Here is a 27,149-nt window from a genome sequence, read left to right as displayed (position 1 = left end):
GTGAGGGAATACTACATATAAACGTATATACAAAGTGACCACAGCCATACAGGAAAAAAAATACTACGCAGAGAAACATATTCCAAACCCAAGAAACACAGGGAGTAGGAGTTAAGTATACAGATGTAACACCGAGAAATTCTGTTTTGGTAAGACCGAGTAAGACATTTTGTATAGTAAAGAATTGTTTTGTTTTAATTAGAAGAAAACACCTAGAAATTAGGATGGAAAATCATCTTTTAGCGGCAGTGACTTATTTTTATATTACCTGGATGTCAGGTCCCTGACTGGCTCAATTGGCAACCTGCTTCCAATCACGTGTGGTAACTGTGGAGTACTAATCAGGATAAATATCACAATTAAACATGAATCATTCTTGCTTATATTTTAGGCGTGGAGAGGAAAAGTTGCCGTAGAACTCCCAGTGCTTTCGACTGATCCTTTTTCCTTAGATCCAGAATAAGCTCCAATAAATGAACCGTCTTCATTGAACATCCCATGCTCCCCTTCGCCATAATCTACCAGACTATCAGCACTTTCAGTGGCTTTAATGTCCCCGTTAATTGACTGGAGGCTGCCTTTCAGCGGCTTTTCATCGCTGTCACTACAAAACAAAGAAATGCCTTTCCAAAAATCCAGCTTTTAATTGCCAGCATGGAAACTGCTCCTTTATTGTGCAAGAAAGCAGCAGGAGGGAAGAGCGAGGGAAACGGTTCTATGTGGGTTGTACGTTGAGAATGATATGACCCCGCGAGTCCTGTTTGGTCTGGTGCACCTCAAACCAGTCATGCACGCCAACCTGAATTCTCCACACACATGGTTTTGTGGTTATTACACCAATGGGACTGTTTAAAAAGGCCAAATATCAATGAAAACTACACGTGCCTTTTGGTTTTTTTCCCCTTTTTGCCCTGGACAGACAGAAGAATGGACAGAAAGTGAAGGGGAAAGAAAAGGAGATGCTGGAAAGGATTTGAGGAGCCCGTTCCAGCGAACAGTGCTGGTGCCAAGTCTTCGGCACCTTATGGAAAGAGACATTTTCATTTTATAAAACAGTGGGCAATATTCTGGGCCTATTGATTTCATTTTTCTTTTGAGGTGGGCGGGTGAACCGACGTAAAGCTGTGGGACGAGGCATCAGCTTTAGGTTGTGTCTTACTGCTTTGTGAGCATTTGTTTGATTTTAGATAACTAACAAAGGGGCTATTTTCCCTTTTTACATTCTTTTTCCTGTTATCTTACTATAACTGATGGACTTTCTCTCTGCTCAAGGGGAGGAACAGCGAAAAACAAAAGCAGAGTCAGAGTGTCTGTATCTGCTCCTATGCAGCCTATGTTCAATGGCAATGTCGTGAAAAAGGACAGACGGACCATCAAAATTCAGGAAAAAAAGAAAATTCCACTGGCCATGCCTTCTAATGGCACCGCAGAAGAAGAACAAAAACGGTCTGACTTCTCCTGATCGAACAGGATATTTGGGGGGACTGGGAACATAGATTAAAAGATTACAAAAAACCCAAATTAGGCATCTGAACTAGGTAGGTAATTACTCAATTACGGCCCTTGCTGATGCCAACTCAGCGTCAAAGCTTTGGTAATGCTATCTAAGGAATGACAGAGAAATGCACCTGAACTTTACCTCTTCAGCATATAATTGATAACGTGTATAATCAACACAGTAAAAATATTTGCTACTTTTCTACACGTGGCATTTCTATTTATAAAAAAAGAGGAGTTTGGAGTTTGAGGGGAAAGGAGGGGGTCAAAGTTATTAACCTCAGGACTTTCTTACCTTTCTAAATATTTGTCCCATTAGAAAGCATTAAAAATTAAATAAAGATGAAATTATGCAGAAAAAAACCCCCTATTGCAGTACAAATAATGTAGTATATATAAGTTGGATTTCAACAGAAATTTTACGCCCATAAGGCCAGTGACACCAGTTTTCCAGCAGTTTTATAGTGACATATTTTTCTTCATACCACAGTTACAAGATATTGTAAGCTTGAGTTATTTTAAAGCAGCCAAAGTGATTATTTCAGTTCTCCTACAGAAACTTCTGTAGTGAGGTTTGTTTGGGTTTTTGCCATTTCTTGCTGCGATTCAAACTTTGCTTTGCTTTCTTCCACAAAATGAACATTCCTCGCATTACACGATTTTGGCCTGACTGGGCTTCAGAAACCCACTGAGGACACAAAAGTCTTGCAATTGGAAATTACAGCAGGAACCCAAATTATCATATATATTTACATTATTCATACAATGATAAATAAATAAAAAAAAGTGAAAAATAACCACTGATACATCAACATTTACTTATATCCCAACCTGGATGGATTTGAGTATACTGGATATACCTTTATATTCCTACTATTATCCACTCCTACGAGGTTTGCTTTGAAAGCGAAAAACAGCATTAATTGCATGCTATAAAAATGTCTTAAATAATGATGACATCTGGAACAAATAAAATCCCAACAAACACAAATGCTTGTTAAAGCAGGTCCTATTTACCTATATTCCCCAAAGATTTCATCTTTTATTGATTGAGCTTCGGGATCTGGATGCAAATCTTCTTTTTCTTTCACTGTACAAATGAAATAAAGCACAGATCTGTATGCCATGTTCCGCTGCGGACTTTTCTTTTTGCAGGTGCAATGGGAAAACCGCCTGTCATCACCTGCGGACTAACCTGGAGGGCAGCAGCTCGCACTGCATCTCTGGCTGGACACAACCAGCATGCTTCCACAAACGGTTTGGGGCCGTTCCCTAAGTTTTAAGAAAGCTAGCAAGTATTTATAGAATCATTGAATGGTTTGGGTTGGAAGGGACGTTTAAAGGCCATCTAGACCTACCCCCCTGCAATGAGCATCTTCAACTAGATCAGGTGGCTCAGAGCCCCGTCCAACCTGACCTGGAATGTTTCCAGGGATGCGTTATCGACCACCTCTCCAGGCAACAACATCTATACTTAATTATTTATACTTAAATCCTTACTCATTGCTTTAAAAACTACAGAATTACTTTTAGCAAAATACTCTACTCTTAAGCATGTACCCATGGACGTTCTGTCAGTATGTCAAGCAGCAGTTATCAGGTGTAAAGCGAGCAGGTAGCCCAGCCAACGGAGGCTCAGAGGTGCAGCTGGTGAAGGACCTTGGCTCTACAGGGGGATTACATACGGGAAGATTCAACGAGAAGCATCAAAGGCCTTAGCAAGATCTCTGACCAGCACACAGCGCTATCTCACACAGAGAGCACGGCTTCACTTATATTCATTAGAATCCATTCTGCGGATATTTATCAAAAGCTACAAATCCTAATTGGATGTTTCTGCTTGCGGCTTTGCAGCCTCCAGAGATAAAAGTCTGAAGGATGCTCGTTATTAACATGCGAACATAGCGAAAGGACAATAAATCCATTTACCTGAATATTTTCCTCCTTTATTTCTTCTGACAAAGCAAATAGTTAGCAGCAGTAGGGTGAGCAAAGCGATGGCACACATCAGTCCAATAAACCACCCCTGGGTGGAAATTCCATCGTAAATGCCAGCATAGGCTTTGTGAAACAGAAGAGGAGTAGAAAAAAAAAGAAAATTAATCAGAGGAAAAGGACATCACCCTACTATAACATGAATACATAACATCATCTTCAGTGAATCTTAATTGAATCAGACTATCACTACTTATTGTGTTCAACTTCAAGAAACACAGGACAGAAATACGTCCAGAGCGTGACATTTTTAGACTTAAGGGGAATGTGCAGTCTACAAGGCACAATACAGACATTTCAGCAAGGTAGTTCTGAGAGAGCAGTTGACTCAAAGGATTAATGCCAAATAGGAAAGCTGAACAGAGAATTGTTAAGCCTCTCATGCAAAAGCAGTTTTGCGAAAGAAATAGAGTTAAAAGTGCACCTGCTACATGCAAACCACTGGACTGGCACACTTAAAATGGATTATATCACAGCACTACCCTTTCAAAAATCACATAAGAGGGAAAACTGTTTTCTAAAGGGTTGTAATTGTTCCAGGCTATTGTGCGTCACATCAAGCACAGGACTCAGCCGAGAACCAGGGATGCGTTTACGCTCCCTTGGGATTCAAGTGCAACTTGGGGCAACTTAAAAATCACACAACAAAATGATGATTTTGGGACACACTCACTGCATAACGTAAGATGTAACCCCAACATACATTTACATTCCAAATAAATCTTTATCACCTTGAAGGGTTTCATGTCTCACCTCTCCCCCTTGTCTCAATTACATCTTCAAAAATGCTATTGTTATCAACCCAATTCTTAGTCACTAGACGAACTGTATATTCAGTTCCAGGCTCAAGTGCCTCAATGGGGTGAAACTTTTGGGTGGGCTTTACTGCTTCTGAAATCCTGCCGATCCCTTTACCTATGGAATGTACACATTCAAGTCATATTGATTAATGGTATTCGTTGAAGAAAAGGCCTGTGAAATGCGCAGTTACAAATAATGCAAATAACACACAAATACGGCACACACGGATTTTTAACATTTGTCATCAGATAATCTGATTTGCAAAAGCAGGCAGTGAAGTAAAAAAACATTTCCCCTATTTGATTTTTAATATTCCATCAGATAAAATAAACAGCAGACTGAAGTAATCCTGATGTTTATGAAGGGGTTTGTACATTTCCCAGGATGAAAGTTAATATTGATGGGGGATTATGGATCTGCTTTAACTAATGCGTGCTTAAAAAATTACAACTTGAAAATGGGCTTGCTTTGTATAGATAATCTGGGGTTTGATGCTTCTCCCATTGAACTGAACTCAGCAGGGAAGCACAGACAGCTTGTTATCTGGAAATGGATTCTTATACGTCTCACGGAAAAAAATTAACGTTGGGATTTGGACTCGTTTCTCCCCTGACGATGATTTTCCATGTCCTTTTAAATTCCACAACGCCTGCACAAAGCACTGTTTTAGATATAGCTGAAGTTTGCTTTTAAATTGATATTTACGCATTTAAATGCTTAATATTTGATTAAGAGGCAGAAGGGAAATTCCAGTAGCCCTGGTTTTAGAGCCTTCTTTACTTTTGCATTGCAAAATGCCTACCGTCATTTCTGTCTGCATTAAGATTGCAGGGTATTAAATAAGCTTTTTGAAAATAGCATTCGTGGATAACAGAAAAAAAGGACATCTACAGAGGTTAGCAATCACTGCTTGAACGGGAAAAGCCTGTTCATCCAAGCAAATTCAGAGTTGCGTGTTGATATTTATTTGGGATTTCTTTACTCAACCAAAGGGTACAACACGGGAGGGCGCCTGCCCTCCATGGCAGGAGAGAGATCTTGGGGCGGGGCTGCACTTAATAAATATAACTCTTTAATTGCGTTCAGTTGCCTAATTTGCCTGCTTTATCCAAAGTCACCTAAACTTAGGACTGAGCGCACAGTATAATTTGAAAACTGCTTGACCAATTAGCACTGACAGTAAAACAACACTCATTAATACTTAAACTAGTAAATTAGCAAAGCAAGAAGCTTGTGGAGATTAAGGCTTAGTTGACAGCTGAAGAAAAAAAAAAAAAAGATTAAGATGAATCCAAGCACAATCAAAGCAGCAGTTCAAGGTAAGTTTTCCAAGGCAACTATACACGTATTACAATAAGCAGTTAAATTAGCAGACCATTGGGACCCAGAGAGAACCCATACAGCTGAAATACTGCTGATATCGAAGCACAGTTTATTAGCATAAATTAATCCATCTATGGGTAAGTTTTGCTAAATGAAGTATGTGAAACAGCTATAATTTTTAATCAAACCGCAATTGAAGCAACAGGATACCACAGGTATATTTTAATCACATGTTCTAAAATCAAGACATCAGAAAAACATATTTAATGTAAACATTGTCCGTAAAGTAACAAGAATAAATGTGAACCTTCAACCCATCGTGCATTAAATACCGTATAACACTTCTGCATGACACGATAACCACACGGTCTGATTTGCACGCAACACAAGTCTCCTTAGGAAGGATTTCTCCTGAATTCCTGGTAAGCAAAATGCTTAACCCTGAGCTCAGTGGCACCCACAGCTGTGCTCCGTTGTGCGTTTTCTTACACCAGCTTAACCAGTCCATATCTATCACCCAGTTATTTCCAGCTCGTGCCAGCCTCTTCATTTTGAGCAGCCAGCTCTTCACAGAAGCAGAAAAGGGCAACTGATACGGCTGGAAAATAACCTTTTTCTGCTGGGTTCTTTCTCGGCACACCCGGCAGCGCAGGGTGCCAGAGGGAGGGTTTGTGCCCAGCCTGACCTGGCACTGGGGATTTACCATTGGTTCTCCAGGCCGTTGGACATCACCTATCCCAAAACACTAAACAACATTTTTTTTATTCTTTAAAACTCGGTACAGTTGTCCAGTGATGGGTGATTATGAGGTTTCTTTCCACGCCATTTCTTTCTGGTCTGTGTTACACACTCAATATAGCACCTAGAGAGGAGAAAGCATTGCTAATTGGGGCAAGTTTGGTGGCTGGAATAGAAAAAGCAGTGTAGCATCCTGAAAAATAAAAGCAAAGATATACAGATAAGGAAAAAGCTCAACATACTGAAAGGTCAGTGAGCTGCAGAAATTAGCTGCAGAAAATTGAAAGCAGTCGGGTTAGGTTTTTAATCTACAATAAGGGAGAAGAGGCATTAGTAATAAAGGCATATCACCAGCACTTCTCATCTTCCCCCACTATTTATCAGCCATACCATGGGACTCGCATGAACATTAAACACTGAACTGCAATTTTACAATATTCCTACTGGGCTTTGAGATTTATGAGAACAACAGAACACACATTTTTTATAGAAGCTTATGGTATAAAGGGAAAAACAATATAAACTGCCCCCAAAGACTTACAAGAGTGCTAGTTCTCCAAAAGTTAGCACATCTGTTATAAAACATACTTACCTAAAAAAGCTGGCAGTCTAGTAGCTAAATACTAATTGTAGGCAACATCTTAATTTATAACCATACCTGTCTAAATACATCTGCCGCAATAAATGGAAAGTTGAACTTTCATTAGTTTTCCCCTACTGCCTGGGCTATTAAAAGTGTATAAATATGCATCACAAGCATCCTTCATCTTCTGGGCTTTTTTAGCGCAGGAGGTGATTCAGGCTAAATTGGGAATATTTTAAACTATAGAGATTAGTAAACCTGTTGTATGTAACGTCTATTGAGAAGAATTTCTAGGTGAGTTAGTGATCATCTATTTGTACTGATTGCCATTTGTAGGAGGAATCTGAGCTCGGACAAGAAGATGGGTTATAGCTTGTTCATTTCTTGCTGTGTCTCTTTAGCTCTTTGTGTTGGCTACACTGGGGCAGGCTGACAGAAGAGGAAAAAGTTAAAAAAAATAGCAAAGACAAACAGTTAATCACAATTTTCCTTCAAGTACTCCAAGACTGATATATTTAGCGTATTATATTTAACAGGCCTATTTTTCGTGCTCAAAATGATAGGGGTTTGAAACAGCAATACATCACATGTTCCTTTTCCCGGCCCAGCCTGTGTGTAGCACCTGGGTGCGGCAGGATGGTTCGTTGCCTGCAATTAGTAACAGGGTTTGATGGGCTACAGGGCCCCTGGCCAAAGAAGAGGCAGCAGAGGGGAGTGGCATAAATGACGGAAGAAGAAACTTTTCACCAAGATTTCATCGGATTCTCTTGGTTGTGAGTAAATAGGGTATATCTGGGGGGTTGGCTGGTAACAATACCAGGGGTTACATATGGCTAAGGCAGTTGTATTTTTCCTTTTTCACTGTGCCTGTGGCAAAAGAGAACTAAACCCATCTATTTTGTAACAAATGGCTACTCTCCTCATCTTATGGTGTGTCATGAAGGTTAGTACCCTCCAGCTAAGATTTTCAAAAAGCCTGTGGGAGTTACGTGCCAATTGCCATTGAAATATAATGAAACTGGTGAACTTCTATTCTCTGGCTTCTCTGGAAAATAAAACTCTGGATGAATTTTTCATTAGGGCTTGAATTTCTGGACAGACAGTAATCATTCTCAACATGTAATATGTGTTTAGTAATCCTCCAGAAACTCTGGTAGCTCTGGATGAAAAGAAGCTTTGTGTTAAAGAAGGACTGCTATATTAAATTAATTTTTTTCACTTATGTAAGAACATTATTTTGTGTTATGCTTCTGAGGGCTAATGATCATTTGGAAATCAATATTTTCAAGGGGAAAGTTAATTAGTTTGTAAGCCATTTAAGAAATACTGCCTGACAATGGAAAGTTAGAGATAAGACTCCCTTTCTAAAGACAGTATACCTTCTCCTGTGGAATGAAACCAAGTGGAAGCCACAGAAATTAAACTATCATCTATTTGCAGTACAATGCAAATATCTTTTGCCCAAGTTCTTTATGATTGTCCACAGTATTTTATTAACAGCTGATAAAGACCTTTGGTGTATGTCAGCATTTCATATCTGAGCTATTTTGGCTGTTTAAGATCTTTCATAACAAAGAGGCCTTTTATTTCATTGACTTTGTATTAGCTGCCAACGCCAGTGGTGTTGGGTCATGCAACGAGGATGCTGTAAATGAAAGCTTTTATATCGCCTATTTCTATGTCTCGCTAATTCCAGTGGGCCTGCATTTAATCTTAGAGACAAACACTAAAGGGTGGTTTTCCTCTGGTAAGTAATTACAGCGAAGGAACCCTGTCTGACAGAGGCAGTGCTGCAGAGCAGAGGGCTCTACCTCCGCTGCCGCTGGGCATGCACAGGATGCAGAATCCGGCACTGCTCCACCGGAGAATGAAGAAATAGAGATGTGAGCGCCCGACGATCTTCTCCTATCAGTATCCACTCATCTACCTTTTGGTAAAGTGTTGCTAACCCAAAGGAATACGTTACTCCTGACAAAAAATTCAATCTGAATGGTTTGTTCACAGGGGAAGATGCTGCAGTTGTAGAGAAAGGGTACGTTCTACCCATTTATCTATACAGGGAGTTATATTTATTTAATTGAGAGAAGCTTTTCTTACTAAATTGAGTCATTCATGCCACTGCAAACTCATCGTCAGGAGATGGGCTGCACATAAATGACAGGCTGGGAAAACTATCATTTAAAGCACAACAAATTTCCCTACACAGACTTTTTTGTAGTGGTGATACATACATGTACATGCTAAAAAAAGAGATTGACTTTTCTTTCTGATTCCAGACCATAGTAGCAGGGATAACTGCAAATAAATGAAAGCAATAGAAGTGATGCAGATCAAGTATATCAATGATAAAATGTGAATGAATCCATGGCTTCTACCTGAAAATCTCCACTTCCCTGGCAGAATGTGTTGTTAAATTCTGAAATACCCACGGCACAGCCTGCAAAGGCTGTACTACAGCGGTGGAAGTTATTCAAAGTCTTAAAATGAACAATGAAAGCTTTATGGTTTTGTTACTAAAACCAGAACATAATGGATATACAATCACTGAATCAAAACCCAAAGAAACTTGGAGTGCTCTGTCTCGGAGTTTCATTTCAGAGGGCACCATGTTTTATGTCTGTCATTTATGTGGGTCATTTTAAATGATCAACTTTGACTTTTGAAATCACTCCCTTTTTTCAAAAAGAGAGATTGTTTTAATTTTGAGCAATCGCCTTGCTTCCCATGTCACAGCTTAAAACCCCAAGAAGGTCACTGAAAAGAGTGATTTTTTTTCAGCCTATCGTGTTTGGTTGAAAAACGCCTGAACAATTTAGGCAGCAAATAATGCCACAAAACTCCAATGGCATCTCAGTGACAGATGCAGCGTCCTAATTTAGGGTGGCTTGAGAACCAGCAAGGAGCACACATTAATCGCAGAACTGGACCCTTGTGGCTTTTACTAATTATACTACTCTGTTCTCAAGCATTTCACCAGAATCAGTTGTTGCCACTGCCAAAACAAAGTCTTAGGAAAGAAAAGAAGAGAAGAAGAATGAAATGAATGGCCACATTATCATCCTTTTAAGCATATCAGGCAGGGATGCATTTCATAAAATCTGACAAGTTTATTCAAAGAAATTACTGACTTTCAAGTGGTCAAAGCACATTATTCTGGCTGCTCACTGAAGGCCAGAAAAGGCAACTAATGAGGTGAAATTGCATATTCTTAGCTTGAAAAAAAAGGATATTTTACTTTTCTTAATGAAGAATAAATTTTAAACCGTGCTGATAGATTAATAGTTACTAGCACGTGAGTACCTGTATATAGGGTGAGTCTGGAGGCTACAAGACAGTTGAGAAGGAGTTTCACTACTTGAGAAAATGGATGATAGTTCATGATTGGATCCTGAACTGGGATGTGATGAGTTTAAAGTACTTTTAACTTGTTTTACCAGTAACTGAAGAGATTTTGCATCCTGGAAGTCCAATAGGATGTTGTACAACAAGGACCATTTTTCTATTTTATATCAACATTGTTCCAGACTGTTATCATTGCTAAAAATGATGAAGCCAGGACTCTTTTGCTTATCACGTTCTCTTTCTCCTTCCCCCTGGTAAGTGCACGCAATGGTTTCTGATTAATAGCAAGGACTTGTTCCTCGGTTTTCAGACTTGCTGAGCACGGTACATTTTATTTCATTTCAGCTGAATGTGAAAGATGAGCTACCGTGTAGTGCTTGCGATTTTCCTTTAAATCATGGAACATCAGTGTTTTAGGATAGGGCATAAGTGGCACATAAACACTCACTTCTAGTCTCTGATAAAATAATAATAATAAAATAATGGATCAAAGGCACTCCAGTCAACTTGATGTTAATCTGGATTTTTCATGTCAAATACCTGCCCCTAATGTTGCTGGCAGTCCCCCATCTTCATGCAAGGGCAGAATTTGTTTTTATATTACTGAGAACAGATTATTTAGATCTTCAATTTTCTGTTTGTGACTAAATGCAATTCACTTATTGTAGTACGGCTTAAAGAGTTGATCGGTGGGAACAGAAACACAGTACTGTAAAGCAAAATGAAACAGATAAGCTCTACTGTTCTGAAGGCTGCATGGCTACATTAAAAAGTTCATTGATTGTTCTCTGGGAAAGAAAAACAAATTTATTTCCTCTAATTACAAAGGAAATGTCAAGCCTGGAATATTCTCAATAGATTTTTCCATTATTGTTTGAGCTTCTCCACATAAAAACATATTGCCTATTAACTTACTCCCTTGAGCCATCGTTAGTCCTTCTTCTGTGACCGGCTTCCCACAGCCTTTGACTGTACAAGCCTTTACATAGAATTTGTACTTGGTGCTGGGGCTGAGACCTGAAAGCCTCCAGCTGACTGTGGAGCGGTTGGTTACGCGGACGTCGTTCAGAGGTCCGATCTCGTGCGTTTCGTTTACTGAAAGGGAAAAGGAGGTTGAGTCAGATCCAGCAGCTAAAGGCTACGGACATGAAACGTATCATGAACGCTCCTGGAAGGGAAGCACTCTGCAGTTAAGTAGGAAGGATGAAGCCTGAATAAGCATATCTCACCTTCCTGCCAAGTGCCTAAATGGGATTTATCTCCTCCACGTCAATCTCCCAACTACTCGGTGAGCTATTACTGTTCTTAAAAAGCTCTCTGATTCTCGATATGCACATACTGAGTGGGTGGTAAAAATTACTGTCTCCTAGATCATTAAATATATATGAATTGCTTCTTGCTTTGCTTCCAAACATCTGCAAACTTTTGCAAGCAAGTTAGCGGAGGGCTGTTCTGCTTTGCTTCCTCTGCCTAGGCACAGTTGGCAGCTGAAGGAGGCGTTCCCACTCCTAAAATGCCTAAATAGATGTATCCGCTCTCTGCTTATAATCATCAAAACCAAAGGGAAGAACCAGCCTCCAGCCCCAGCTTGCAAAGGCAACTGGGCAGTTCTGCCATCAGCAGAGAGAAGTGCAAAGTACATGGGATTTTTTTTTTTGTAAATAGGGCACAGTCTAATCCTGTTCCGTCCTCAAACAACATATAAAATACCCTGAATTGTCACCACACCTCACAGCTGGTGTTGTGGCATCCTGGGACCAGCACTAGAACTTGCCTGAGGTTACCTGCTCAGAGTCTCTTCCCAGCTACTCAGTTCTTTCATAGGCAAGAAAGAAAGAAATACCCCTGGTATTTAGCTGTTTCTCAAGGAGATTACTCACTAACATGACTCAAGTGGTAGCTGTCTGCATTTCTGCTGAGGCATCCTACAGGGAGGAGGAGCTCACTGCTGTATTGTGAAGACCTGAATAATTGTGGCTAAAGTGCTCTCATTACAAATTATTTTGCATTGAATGGGTTTCACTTCAGTAAAATGCACCTACAATTTGTGCGTCTTCTTAACGAGTACGTTAGGTCTAATTTGCGAATATGAAATAATTGGTCTATGAATGCGGAATAGGGCATGGCAGCAATGTGAGCTTACATCGGAAAAGCACAGGGAACGCTTTTTGCTCCGGAAGGTGACTTTGGCCTGCCCTCTAGCAGGCTGTGTGCGCATCGCAGCGCAACACACGCTGTTGCCTGGTACCGGGATCTCAGAAACAGCCCTTCTCATCAGCCTCTGTTTTAAATAACTGCACATATAAACCCTTTTTTTTCTTTCCTTTCCTTTTCTATTTTTCTTTAGCTAATAATGCTTAAATTCTAAAATCAAAGTAAAACAGGCACATACTTATCTGGTATTGCAAAAGGTAGCCAGTAAGGTGGCCATTTGCTTTCTTAGGAAGTCCCCATGACAGAGTGACAGAGTCCTTGTCAAAGTTCAGGATCCTTAGAAATCGTGGTTGTTCGGGGACTGGAAAATACAGGGATTAGCTTTCAGAGAAGGAGATTGAACAGGTCTGTCTCTACACATACCTGTTAAATGACGATACAGTTTAGTCCAACACCTAGAGTTCCCCTTTCTAGTAAAGGGTTTTATGAATATTGGAGATTTTACAATCACTTTAAATAAGGAAATCAACTTGCCTTGTTACCTGGACAATTTCTATTTACATCCCTCCATCCCGTATTCTCACTGCGTCTTACCTCCTTCTGGAGTTTCAAACACAACGGGGGAGCTTTCCGGGCCATCTCCTTTGGCGTTGTAAGCCAAAACACTTAAGTGGAATTCACTGAAGGGCTCTAGACCGGGAATCATCCCGTAGTTTCTGTCTCCTACAAACGTTAGGAAGTGTTTCTCTGGGTGATGCCTTTTTCCGTCCAGCATGCTTTTTGTTTTCCACCAACTGACCTGCATTGAGATTGGTATTTCTATAACAAATGGTGTTGCATGGGGCTGAACGCGCTGTTGATTTCTCTCATCTTCCCAGATATGAGAGACTGCAATCTTATGCTTGATCTGGGATTCATTTAGTAGTTTATTCATCTATATACAAATATTTAAAAAGAAATTTGTAACCTTATAGCCTCTTAAGTGTCCACGAACTCTGTCCCTTGGTATTCCAAACCAGAAGACTTTGACCAGCGTGCTGTTCACAACATCCACCGACACGCCGGAGGGAGCAGCATCTGGAACTGTAAAAACAAAAGTGCCACATATTAAAGACACTTACAAGAGCTCAGTTTCCCACTGTTCACAGCTACAGGGCTTGGCTTTCCAGCTCAAGCTGTGGCAGTTCACACAGTCTTACTGCAGGCAAGAAAAAAGCCATTCCACCTGCATCCAGTGGGTGAAATGGGCCAATAAACTTTATTTTGCCGTATCAGGGCTTTCTGCTAAGGGCTGGAATACAGGTGCACTGGGACATATGAATTTCTACACCAGTATTTATGATTTCCTGTTTCAAGTAATGCTTACAGCAGTGAGAAGAATAAAAAAAAAAAAAGATTAACGCAGCAACTCAAGAAGGCAATCATAAAGTTTTTTTTATAATCAATTTCATTTTACAACTAAGCTCATTAAACAGTAGGATTTTAATCACCACACAACACAGAAAGCTATTATAGCGCTTGAAAAAAAGAGGCCTTGATCCACTGACAACTGAATTGCAAGGAAGCTTTTCCACTGATAGATATAAAATTAGATCCACCACAGACACACAAAGAAAATAAACATGCTGTGGGGTTTCTTTCTCTCTGTTCTCACTATCCAGCATCTCTTCTGCCGTACACTGTACAGGGGAGGGGAGATGCACCACCAAACCTTCCCTTTGCCCACCTCTGGGTGTACAGTGGGGACTCTCCTGTCTGAACAGCACCGAGACCATTCCCGGCACTGAAGCGTTATGCTGGTGAAACACCAGGAACCCCTCGGCAGGTTGCAAACATCAAACTGGTCCATTCGGGGGTTGATAACGCAGGTCTCAGTGCGCGCACTCAATGAGGAGCGCTCCAGAGAGCCCGCCTTAGGATGCGTTTCCCTCTGTAAACGTAGTAACGTTTTTTACATCTGTGGTTATCACTGAAATTTTACTGACGGTCTCATATCACCTACCATGGACCGTGATACTCCATAACGGCTTCTGCAAGAAGCTGCAGCCAGTGGAGAGGCAGGAGCAGCAGCACTACTGCTACTGGGGAGTGACTGCTGCCGGACGTGGTGGGCGGCATCAAGGATATGTGTCTCTGGTCATTTTCATAAGCGGCACAACATGTGCTTTTCTTAGTTGGCTAATCCACCGTAGACTTTTCAAAGGCCATTCAAATTGTCATTTTATTTCATTCTTACAAGAGAACAACTTAAAGACTTCAAATTCTGCACGGGATGAAAACTGTCTGACTTAAGTCATAAAATTAATGGGCAGATAGATCTGAAAGAGAACCGTTTGCTGGCCATCCTCTCCCCTCTTTGCCAAGAGCTCCCAGCCCCTGCTGCTAAGCGTTTGCATATGCAATAAGCATCTGTAGTTGGGATGAGGGAAGCTTGGCGCTCCACGCTAGCAGGCCACCATGCTGTTTACTCCATTGCTGATTTAAATCCTTAATTCCTACGAAAAAGATTCGGGTTTTTTTGGCAGTGTTAGTGCTTAACTGGGTTGCTTCCTAAGGTGAGGCTTGGCATTTCATTACTGCAGCTGCATACATTTCCAGTCCTCCAAGTATCTTCTCTAGTGATGCAGTAAACACCAAAAGAGACACTCTGCTCCTTCAGAGACGTTGGGGTGGCCTCAGCAGTGACATTATCCAGTGTCCCACAGACATAGCAGGGCTGCTGCATCCTGTGTGGCACCAGCATTAATTCTATTAGCAGAGCGATCCTCCTGCATGTTCACCTTTCCTAACGGGACATGATTATTAAAAGCCCACGTGAAGCTGGAGCTCAAAGAGCATGTGCAAAGGGTGGGTATCACAAGTGATTGCTGGGATTTCAGAGCAGCCCAGGGCATCTATTTTGTGAAAGTGGGCGGCAAGGGGAGAAAGCATCTTTGTTTGATCTGGACCAGATGATGGACTGTGGGCCAGGCAGAGTCCAAAATCAAAGGTGGGCAGATTCTGAGAAGACACGGGGATGGGGCTTGGAGAAGGAGTAGGTCCGAAGCAAAGCCTTCCTCCAGTGAAGAGAAGGCTGCGCCACCCAGGAGCCATGGAAAGCCACTGGACAGAAACCCAGGCTGGAGCAGAGGACCCATTCTTCAAGGACTCAATGGACAAGGTAACACCCAGCACACATGGGAACGTGGCACCATCTATAAATTCACTTACAATGCCCAGCGCCTGAGTGTTTGTACTTAGTTGCCAGAATACTTAACTTTTGACAGTGTTAAACTGTTAAATCGCGCCCTAGACAAACTAAAAATTTTTTTCACACCAAGTACAACACAATGACTGCCACACTTCATAGACTTCTTATGGACTGTGGCCTTCAAACAAATATCCAGATTAAGCCAGCAACTGAGATTAATGAAAGCACAAGTGACCTTTCAAAAAAATCCCTCGAACTCCAGCAAGCTGGCATCTGTGGTGCTCAGCATCAGTTGTATTTGCATCTCACGTAGCCCATCATGCTAAGCACTGGCATTTCAGCAGTTTTGGCCATGGGCTGCCTAATCCATCACTCCCTACCCGATCGTTCTGCATCGCAACAGCCCCCCACGCATCATATTTTTACATTAAAGTCTTGCTACTTACTGTCCTCTCCTGAATATCCGATGGTAACATTTGGTTCAGGACCGGATCCTAAATTATTTACCGCTTGGACCTTGATCTCGTAAGGCACGAAGGTGGGAGTGTTTCGCAGGGTCAGAGAATGCTTCCTCACCATCTCCTCGTTCCAGTCCGCCTCGACTCCCTGCTGCCGCCAGCTGACTTTGTACTCCAGCCCTGGCCCGTTCCTCTCCACAGGTTTCAATGGCTGCAGAAGAAGTTAAAAGAGATCTTGTTTGCCTTTGTTGCAGTAATCATGAAACAGCAGCTGAGGGGAGGGGGGAATAATTTTGGAGAGCATATTACAAGATTGGGAGAGAAAAGAGGGGAAAAAAAGAAAGCTTTAACTTTTCGCTGTTGTGTTAATTTTAAGATGACTGGAAGAAAAACCTCATTACTTCAAGAGAAAGGTGGGTGAAAGGCAGAGAAACAGTTGCATTAAAACCAGATTAATTGCTTGTAGACATATTTCTGCATACTACATACATCAGTTTTTGTTTTGCCACAGGTTTTCTTTGTTTTCTTGTGTGACGTAAAACCGCAGGGCTTTTAGCACAACTAAAATGCGTATTTTGGCATAAGGTGGTGTGTGTCTCTTAGTACAGCTAAAATCTGCATTTTATCTTAGAATTTTATGTAGCACAGCAAGTTGGGTCATTAAAATTTAGATTTGTTCTAAATATGCACCAAATGCTTGAAACTACGCCTGGATATTTAATGTGCAACTGCTGGCTGTGCTACTCTTTTTTACCGATCAGTTGAAGAATTCATCACAGTATGGTTCCCACCTACTTAACATGAATTTATAAAATATTAGAAGATGTATAGCAATGGCTTGTCATGAGACATTCTCCAGTTGAGTTTATTTCTCTGAAAATGTACTTCTTTACTTAGTAAGATTAACGACACCCACACTACCAAAAATGATGAGGGTAATTTCAGTCCACTGAAACAGCTGTGGGTATTTCCCACCACATAGCCTACTTCTAATAATATTTAAATTATATATTGTGCATATTAAATATATAATAACTGACATGCATCCAAGCTGCACGCAGAGGTCTGAAATGAACCGGCATCGACTTGCAAGTGCCAGCAGGAAGCGATGCCCCATTGATGCTCCTCATCCATGGGGGGATCCAAGTCTGGGGGATCTGCAAAAATTACCACTTATCTGCTCTAAGGGTATGAGGACCTTTGGGATGGCTGTGGGGAAGGAGCCAGCAGGCTGGGCAGCTCACTAACAGGCACCACTGGGAGAATCACCTCCGTGGCAAAGATCCCGGGGAATGGGATTTGCAAGAGAGGCTGAAGTAGTAAAAAATTCCAACTAAAAAATAACTTCTAGTTCAGAGTTAAATTGCAGCACTGCTTGACTCTTACTTTGATCCCCCTTAATGCCGCAAATCCTTGGCTGAAAAGCTAGTCGCTAATGCTCATCTGGCCTCTTAATCCAAAGTAGGCAGATTAACATCGTTTTGCAGCCTTTGTCTGCCAGAAATAGCACGTTTAGTGCCTAGCATTTCCTCTGAAAAGCATACAGGAAACCCCATAAATAAATGAATATCCTGTTTACAACATTTCAATGTGTCAACAAGATTTAACAAAGCCTGTCCATCCCATTCTCTCCCTTCAGTCGCAGTTTTCACTTCTGCTTTCGCCCCGTCTGAGCAGTGGATTACAGGCTTCCCGGCGAGAAGGAGCGCTCCTTCTCTGTTCAACCAAGTGTTGGTCACAGCAGAATTCCCCACCCACGCTGGTTATTACCACTCATGCATTTCTTCTGAGGGGCAGGACTGTCTTCCCTGACCCTGGGCTACGTCGTACAGCAAAAATCCCCATTCCAATCCAAGTCAATATGTCTAGAGGGCCATCTTCTTTTGGTGTAATTATAGCCTAAACCATGAATTCACACGGGGGGAACATTTATTGTTCTTTGCTGCGAGCAGCAGATTGAGAAGTAAATCTCATGTAAATTGTGTTTAATTCCAGCCACAAAAAAATATGTTCCCTCCACAGTTGTTGAAATTTGTGTTAAATGAAGGAATGTATATCTCTCCAAACTGTTGGCACAGAACCTGTAAGCTTAAAAGCCAGGGAAGTTGAGGACTGGAAACCATCCTCAAGACTTTTACACAATTCCTTTGGCACAGATGCTTAGGAGCTTTACCTACACTCCTTTAGTTCTTGATGTAAAAATTCAAGATCACATTCTCTTGGCCAAGCGATCCTCATCATTTTTATAGCTCCAGGCTGGAAGGGCAGCAGCTCTGCGTAAAACCCATCCCCTCCCTGGGCCCGGCTGCTCCTCCTGCAGAGCAGGGTTACACCACGACGATTTGAAGCACTTTCTTGTATGCAAGAAGCACGGAGAGGAGCATGCTCTGGGGAATTCTCACTGTGCTTTATAGGATTTTCATATTTCTTAGTAACCTGCTAAGTTAGATGTAAAAAAATTTACTTTTGAAACAAAAATGAAACTAGGGGAGGAAATCCAGAACACGCTTATGTCAATAACAAGTTTACCTTTGACTTCAGGAGCATCAAGGATCCTACCTATAGAATTTGCTAATACTTCCTAAAAAACAGGGGTAGGGGAAGGGGAGATAAAAAGCCAAGGGATCCATTATTTATTTTTTAATGTAATTATATTAAAACAACATCCCGATAAATTCCATGCTGCTTTAGAAACTGCTGCTTGAAGGGAGAACCTGTTTCCAATATTGCAGCGTTGACGGACACATCTGCCTTACCTCCCATTTCATCACCATTTCATTTGGTTCAGAAGCTTCAACTCGAATGTTTTCTGGGTTCTTGTCTGGAGCTGGAACCACACAAGTGAGAAGGTTAGTTTGCATGCCCCGGGTTTTATTTGCATTTGTTATTTACATGCACAAAAAGGATGCAAAAAAACTTTTCTTATTTCCTTATTACTGAAAGACACCTAAACAAAAAACGCTCATGAGATTAATTACTTGGATCAACAAAGCTGCCGTGACCGAAACACATTGTTTATGCAGTTTTGATTCCAAAGGGCCCTTGCTGGTTGGAGCCACCAGCTAACATGAAACTGTGACTTTTGGATTTCAAAGCACCAGATGTAAGGGGATTATGAGGAAGAGATTTTTCTCCCTATGGGGATAGTAAACAGAAGGTATATCATTAGTGGGACGCACACAGCTGAAAAGCTGAAGAAGGACCGGAAATTGAAGTAACGGGGAAAGAAAAGAAAGAAAAATGCCAAGGAATGCAAATGCTGTGCTGAACAGTTGGCCTCTAAAATGACTTTCAGGGACACAACATTTTCTGACACAGTGAGAAACGCACTGTGAATGGAGATTTTGGACGAGCTTAGCGCTGCTGAAAGGCTCCCCATAAACACTGATCTTGTCCAGCAACTCCTTGCCCATGAAGGGCTGCAATGGGCTTTACAAGGGGGCAAAGTCAGCAGAGCTGAGGAAAGCGGTGTGCCGGAGGTACCTGGGTAGGAAACCCCCTGCCAACCGCTCGCTTTGGCATCCCTGGGCTGCCACCGAGCAGCGAAAGCAGCACAAGGGGGCCCTGACTTCTTCACACCCCCCTGAAGCACAGGAGGGCACTGTTATTCCCAGCAAAATGCTAAAACTATGAATATTGAGAAAACTAGATGGCAGTGTTTACCAGCCGGAGGTGTTGCGTAGCGCAGCGAGGGTTTACTCGGCTGGCTCCTTCCCACAGCGTTCACAGATACGACGCGGAACTGGTAATTCACATACGGGGCCAGTGACAGAAGGGCGGTGGTGTCATTCCCCGGGGCTCGGGTTAGTTCCTGCCAGCTCCCCGGCTCCCACCGGTTCTCCTCAAACTCGATAATCGACTCTGAGGCGGAAAAGAAACAAAACAAAAGAAAAAAAGCAGAGCCTGTGTAAACGGCTTATGGATAGCAAGGATGGAAATGAACTTACAACAAATTAACTGTCATAGTAAAACCGATTAAGTATGGCTGTGAGCGTGGTTTGTTTCTTCTAACAGCCGTGACGTGCCATAATGCTAAACAGTGCAAGATGATGCTACTAAAATCCTTCATACCATTAACAGGGCTGTTATGACTGGCCCCGGCTTTCCAGGATAGTCGAACACTTCGGTTTTGATTTTCTGAGAGCTGAAGGTCTTCTGGTGGATCAGGAACATCTGAGAAATAATGAAGAATTGTCAAGAGCACGGCAAGCTACTCCTGTTTGCCTTGGCATTTTCCAAAGGACTGGAACAGCAAGTTGAGTGACAATGGTGGTAAAACATCTTTTGATTTCATAGTGGACAAAATCAGGAAAGTGGGAATTGCTCTTAAAGATTCTTTTTATTACAGAAAACCAAGCCGAACCCTCTGGTCCTGCTTTGTCCCTTATAAATGCACTATTCTTTCTCAAGTTCATTTCCATCTACTCTCATTACCGTGCTTGCAGCAACAGATTTTTCTTTTCAAATCAACACTGAGATCTATTTAATCATTAATAGATATTGACACTGCTCTTAGCAGAAAGTTATATTAGCACCACTTGGATTTACCCTGGTGCCAACCAGAGTGGTAGAAGGTGACTCAGCTCCGACAGTTATTGAACTTGGCCTTTTAGAGCATGAGTGAAAGGATCACATTCATTATCCCAGCCATGGGGATCTATATTAAAAGGAAACAAGAAAATTCATTACCTGCCAGCTCAACTAATGCTGTCCAGAGAATATATCAGAGTCAGCTGGTGGTGGCTGGTGTGATAACTGCACTGCACCTCCCGGGGACAAGTGTGGGGCTATACACGCCCTGAGCACGGCGCTGCCCTGCTCCTGGCCTTGCTCGCTTTTCAGGGATGTGGTCTCAGCCAGGGCTGAGGGTACCAGCACCACCGAAACAGGCTGCTGCCCCTTACAGCCCTGGGAGACGGCAAGGGGGACACACGGCTGTAATACCATCTGGTATTCTCAACAGCATCAGGGGCAGAAGAGGTGACCTGTGGCATGCGTCGTTTGCCAAATTGCCTGTAATTGAATGAACGCTTTCTCTTCCTGGAGAAGTATCTGAAGAGCGCCTATAAGAAAGCTGGAGAGGGACTTTTTACAAGGGCATGTAGTGTCAGGATGAGGGGTAATGGCTTCAAACTGCAAGAGGGGAGGTTTAGATTAGATATCAGGAAGAAATTTTTCACTTTGAGCGTGGTGGGCCCCTGGCCCAGGTTGCCCAGAGAAGCTGTGGCTGCCCCGTCCCTGGAGGGGTTCAAGGCCAGGTTGGACGGGGCTTGGAGCAACCTGGTCTAGTGGGAGGTGTCCCTGCCCGGGGCAGGGGGTTGGAACTAGATGATCTTTAAGGCCCCTTCCAACCTAAACCATTCTGTGATTCTACGAAATGTAGCGGATTCAGGCAGACAGATGTTTATCTTCCTTGTGGCTGACTCTGACAGTTCGCAGTCTGACTGTATCAGATTAGTTTGGTAAATGAAATGTATAGGGCCTGGTGTAAAAGAGTGATTTCTCACTGCAGGGGGCTGATGGTAACCCCTCATCCTTCCAAACTCACACAACACACACAGCCTCCCTCCTTAAACATAGTGCTGGCTTTTCAAATTCTAAAAAATATAGAGACCAAGGAAACAAGATTGCACAACTTCAGGTTTTTGACCTCCTGCCCCAATGTCCCAACTACATTTTTTGGCTGACAACGAAAGGAAAAACAACAGGAAAAAGAGCTACCTCGACCACCAACACTGTCTCTGTCATTGTGAAAGAAATGAATTGGCTTTGTACTGAATTTTTTAAATAATAATACTGAGTTTTCTTGTTTATCTCAGGGTACATCAAAAAGTTAAAAGGTTATATTTGTGTTGGGGTTTTTGTTTTAGTTTTCTTTACATTTCTTTCCCCTATTTCATTTGTACTGGGGAAAAATCAGGAAAGCACAGTTTAACCTACAGGCATTTTGCTGTTCTATTATTGGAATATCTGGTGTTAAAATTCAGTATATCAGTTTAAAGACAGCGACGGTGCATCTTAAAGATGCTCATTCCTCTACCATAGAACAAATACTTAGAAGTATTCCAACTGGATATTTCTTTTGTTCTTAGTTACCCATATTCTGATGTCTCCGTCTGTGCCATATTTAGTTCTTTAGCCATCTCACAAGTCTTGCATTGCAAAAAATGCCTGAATTTTCCATTTGGAAAATAACAGATATGGTCGATCCACCAAGACCTTTCTTAGATACAATAAACAAGAGGGAAGGAGCACAAGGCTGTTTTTCCTCTTCTGCAAATCACCTTTTTAAAAGGGAATAAAATGCTTAATGAAATTTTCATAACTATTGTAACGAACAGTCTACAAACATTTTGAATTATACAGCACTAAAGAACACGGTACCATAAATAATGTGCATAGCATCTTCTTAATTTACTGTTTACTGAAAAATACCATTCGTTTAAAGCATCTTGAAGGTCAATTGTCTTAGTTCTTCTTGCAATCACTACCAGAAATAAATGAAAATGTAAAATGAAGCAAAACTGAAGTTAAAGGAAATTAAAATGAAGCAAAAATGCCCACAAATCAGAATTTTAGCTATTGGTCGATGCACTCAGGTACATGAGCAAAGGACATCACTCCGCAAGTTCACCCCCTTAATTTCAAGTGGTCCTTCAGGAAGGGAGGCAGGTTGTAAGGAGGCTCACACAAGGTCAAGCTTCAGACTCTGTGGTTCAAGGCTTTTCTCTGCTGCTCTTTGCCACTGGACAATAATTAATGCTCAGATTCACAGAGGTAATTAATCCTTTTAGGTGTTTAACTTTCACTGATCTTCAGAGGTGTTGGACATCTAAATACTGGCCTTACATCTTTCTTCTTTAAAACATAGTCCAAACGGTAATCTGTGTGCAAATCTCTAGTAAAGTGGATGGAGGACTGACCAAGGACATCAAAGCAGAAGCAGAGCCATTCTTAATACGCTATTACACCTTCCAGCCTGGGCAAGCTCCTCCTGAACTGAGAAAAAAGGCTGCCTTGCCTTAGATATAAAGGTATAACAAAGAGCTGATTAAATATAAATGAAATGCTTGCGTCGGCATCCCCATTCCAGGAGATACAAGGGTAGGACCACTGAGGTTAACGAGCGAGAGGTACATTGCACCTCTGTGAAATTGGGTTATTGAGTATCTGTAACTGACTGGGCAGTGGAAGCAAATAAGCAAAAGTGCTGCAACGGCATCATGTACTGCACGGGGCTGTTTGCACCCCAGGAAAATATCCTCTTACCAAGAACGATTAACTGCGATTCGGCTGTGACACTGTCCAGAGAAGTGCGAGCCACACACGTGTAAACTCCTTGGTCCTCCAGTGTCACGCTTGATATGAACAGCGTATCCCTGTCCAGAATTATCCTATGGGGCAAAAAAAAAAAAAAAGGTACACACAAATAAGGAAGAGAAAAATCTGTGAGATAAGCATATGACAGACAGACATGTTGTTCTCTGAAAAACAGTTCACAAAAACACTTGGTAATGGGACATTTTGAATAACAAAATTGCACGTTAGGCCTATTACTTTAAAATGTAATTGCAGTTGTATTACACACTGTGCTGTAGACTATTATTTGTATTTTGTAGCAATTTAGCCTCCATGGCTGGAAATTGGCATGTCTCTCTTGGTCTGAAAAAGAGCCACATTGATATGCATCGGCTGACTGTCTGGAACATAGGATTTTGGCACACTATTAATGAGGCAAATACATGGGTTTTCTGTCTGAAATTTTGAAAGGGTTGAGTAAAACTGAGCATTCCCAACCCACTTGTGTGATGTCCAATGCACCAGGGGACGCTGGCATTAGCCCAGGCACACGGGCTCCGTTGCAGACATGGCATTTGCTTGGCGCTATCTCCCCAAACTACGTGGCCTCAGCAGGATCTTCAACCTCTCCAGCACTGCAGTATTTAGGAAACCATCTCTCTTCTGTGGTAATTAATGAAGACATCTGATTGCCCACTGTGGGACCCTTCATATGGAATAAAGGCTGAGCTCCATCCCCTTAAGGTCAATGGAAACACAAGAGGAGGGCAAAATTCAGCCTGCACTTGCAAGTCCTAAACTCATACGTAGGAAAAACACATTGGTTTTAATGTGTACAATCTTAGGGGGAGAATCCCATAAATCTGTTTTAAATTCATTTTAATATGACAAGGACTTGCTTTGGCCAAACAGGTATAAAGCACAGGAAAATAATAGTCCCACTGAAGTGGAGGAACACAACCCCAGTTGACTGCACTGGGGGTAGGGCTGTATTTTTGGGCTGAACCAAGATTTACGCAATATTCTGCTGTGATGGTGAGAGAATTAATAAAAAACAAAATAATTTGCCAGCCATGGCTCAAAAGTCATATAGATGTGTTTATATTTATATGTATATAAAATGCAGATCTATTCACATATCGCATGAAGAATTCTTGCAGACATAAATTTGCATTTCAAGCTATTAAGTCTCATGTTTATTGAAACTCGTGTTCCAGCACCATACAGCATTATTCAGCTGAGATCAAGGAAACTCTTGTTTCTTCCCTGCTTACCTGCCATCTTCCGTGCTCTTGACTGGCAGCTCATCTCCATCTTTCCTCCAGGATAATTTAAAACTGTGTTTCAAGTGTGAATCATACTCAGACTGACATTTCAATAAAATTGAATGTGATTTCAAGACTCGGGGGTTCTTCGGAGTAACAACAAGTTTTGTAGCATCTGATTGATCGCAGAAAAACACTTTGATTAGGAGAGAGAGACTATTACATCAAATTTTCACCAAGCACTTCATATATGAAAATCAACCTTAGGAGCAATGATCATGTCTTTTTTGTTATATATACAAACATTTCAACTGAAGGATGGTTGGTTTTGAAATAGATATTTACCAGGATTTAATTTTCTATCTTGAAAAATTATTTTTTAGTTCACTCCAAACCAAAGAGTGCCAGAAAAAAAAAAACCCTACTAAAAAAAGTCACAGGTGAAAACCCTTGTTAGCAGACTGTCATGAAATGGATGATAAAAAAAAAAGCTTGAATATGATTTTTATGTCCAACTGCCATTTGAAATAGGCTTTGGCAATGATCCAAGAAAAATTACAAGCTTATTAAAGTCAAGGGAGAAAAACTTATTGCAATCAAGTTTGTTCTTTTAATTGACTCTAATTTGAATGCAGAAAAAGATGAATAAGTAAGAAGAAAGCACTTGGCTGAATTTCTTTTTACAGTGAAATGTTACTCCGTCAGAATTTCATTGCATATTTTCATGTTTATCACAACTGTAAAATTTACAAAGCAAAGGGAGTGGGTGGAAACAGAACACAAAAAGAGTGTTTCTTTCTCAAGTTCATCATAGCGAACCTGCATCTGAGAGTCCTTTTAAGGACTCCACTAATTGAGTATTTAAGGGGTTTTTTTATTGGCAAGCCCTAAATCCTAAGTAAATTTGTATGCAATCCACTAAATGTAACCTGTGTGCTCAACAGAAGCTGTCCACTGCCATCACCCTGCCAGGGGAAAACCCCTCCTCCCCAAACAACCAAATAAATCCCTTAAAACAGAACTAGAGCACAAGGTATGTGTCTGAAATTTATAAGTAAAGGCATTTGAGTAGGGTTTTTTTTTGCTCTATTTACAGATATTTGTCTAGTTGATAATCAGGCAAGGGCCCACTGCAAAGCCCCTAAACCAGAGCATCCCCTGACTCGACCTGCTGCGATGTGCTTGGTGTTCACCGCGGATACTAATTTTATTTGGGATGCACCTTCTGATCAATAGGCTGGAAGTAGCTTTAGAGAAGGAGGAATCCCGTGGCTGTGGGGGATGCAGGGACCCTATCTGGCTCAGCGAGGACCTCACCAAGCCCATGAGCACAAGGTGGGCTCTGGGCTCCCAAGGGTCAGCCAAGAACCTGCTCTGAGTGTAACAGGGACGACGGCAAGAAGGAGGGAAAATTTTTTCAAGTTAACAGATCTGGGAAGTAAACTGCAAGTTTTTTGTGGCTTATGAAGCTTCCGCAAGTGTCAAGAAGAAAGTAAACGTCATGTATGTGCATGGAGAAAACGCACAGAACAATGGAGACAATGCAAACTCCTACATCTATACCAGACCCGTGGCAATTGCAGGTCTTAGTATACATAGAATTGATACCTCACAGAATGTATTTGTATCTTAGACTGAGTATGTACTAATTACTAATTCACTGAAAATTTTTAAATATAAAACCTTAGCAGATATCAAAGGTCTTTCTATCGATAAGTGAGACTTTACCTCTTATATCCAGATTAGCAGTGATTGCTCTTTTTCCAACAGAGTTTGCAGCCCAGCACGCGTACGATCCCGAGTCTTCTTTCTTTGTTTCTTTGATCTCTAGGGTGCCATTCTTATTTAACTCATAGCGCAATGCTGAAAGTGGCTCTATGCTGTCATCCTTAGTCCTAAAGAGGATTAAAATAATTACGGTTTATATCTAGGGTTGCAGGAACTGTTATTGCATGGTTAGCAGATATTCCAGGGGACACAGGAATTTTGGGAGCTGGTCTCAGATCTACCACTGTGTGACCAAGTCAAGATTAGCAAGTCACTTTACCCACATGTAGCACATTGTACAGGGATATAAGCTTCCCGCAAACCCAAACCACACTGACAGCAACTAGCAAAGTCTTTAAACTAGACTGGCCGAGTCCTTAATCTATAGCTGTCATCTGCAATTTTATTGCACCTGTCAAGTGCTAGGACAGTCCTGTGATTTCCAACCATATGGAACCATTTCCAGGTAAATATGCTCTGTATGTCATCACGTTTCCACCTCAATAATGTGTCCAAACTTAAAAAGTCGCCAACATTAAACTAAGGCTGGTGACGCCGTAGCAGGATTTGGTGATCTACAGCATGGCTTAGTTTAATGAATGTCCCAGCACTTGACTCATACAGGTACAGAGGACTTTAACTGCTGTTTTAAACCAGTTCTTCAGAGTTCTTGAAAGTGCATTTAAACACAGAATACTTATTTTATATACAGTTTTGTTACAAATTTCTAATGTTAA

At 41.5% G+C, this 27,149-nt stretch overlaps 1 protein-coding gene across 1 annotated transcript in view; it reads right to left on the bottom strand.

Annotated features, from left to right (window-relative positions):
- Positions 1–387: 387 nt before the first annotated feature.
- Positions 388–27,149, bottom strand: part of CHL1 (cell adhesion molecule L1 like) — a 138,364-nt gene continuing 111,602 nt past the window's right edge. The window contains exons 14-28 of the mRNA XM_054216117.1: positions 26,374–26,540; positions 24,655–24,820; positions 23,351–23,475; positions 20,153–20,254; positions 19,745–19,942; positions 18,838–18,908; positions 16,070–16,292; positions 13,401–13,516; positions 13,028–13,232; positions 12,672–12,794; positions 11,195–11,374; positions 4,246–4,407; positions 3,427–3,558; positions 2,515–2,587; positions 388–604 (exon numbers count right to left, since the gene is read on the bottom strand). Of these exons, the coding sequence (XP_054072092.1) occupies positions 388–604; positions 2,515–2,587; positions 3,427–3,558; positions 4,246–4,407; positions 11,195–11,374; positions 12,672–12,794; positions 13,028–13,232; positions 13,401–13,516; positions 16,070–16,292; positions 18,838–18,908; positions 19,745–19,942; positions 20,153–20,254; positions 23,351–23,475; positions 24,655–24,820; positions 26,374–26,540 (2,260 nt within the window). The remainder of the gene's footprint in view (positions 605–2,514; positions 2,588–3,426; positions 3,559–4,245; positions 4,408–11,194; positions 11,375–12,671; positions 12,795–13,027; positions 13,233–13,400; positions 13,517–16,069; positions 16,293–18,837; positions 18,909–19,744; positions 19,943–20,152; positions 20,255–23,350; positions 23,476–24,654; positions 24,821–26,373; positions 26,541–27,149) is intronic.

The sequence above is a fragment of the Rissa tridactyla genome, chromosome 10, assembly GCF_028500815.1.
Source record: "Rissa tridactyla isolate bRisTri1 chromosome 10, bRisTri1.patW.cur.20221130, whole genome shotgun sequence".
NCBI classification, from domain to species: Eukaryota; Metazoa; Chordata; class Aves; order Charadriiformes; family Laridae; genus Rissa; species Rissa tridactyla.
Note: the sequence above shows the minus strand (reverse complement) of the source record. Positions and strands in the feature narration are given on the sequence as shown.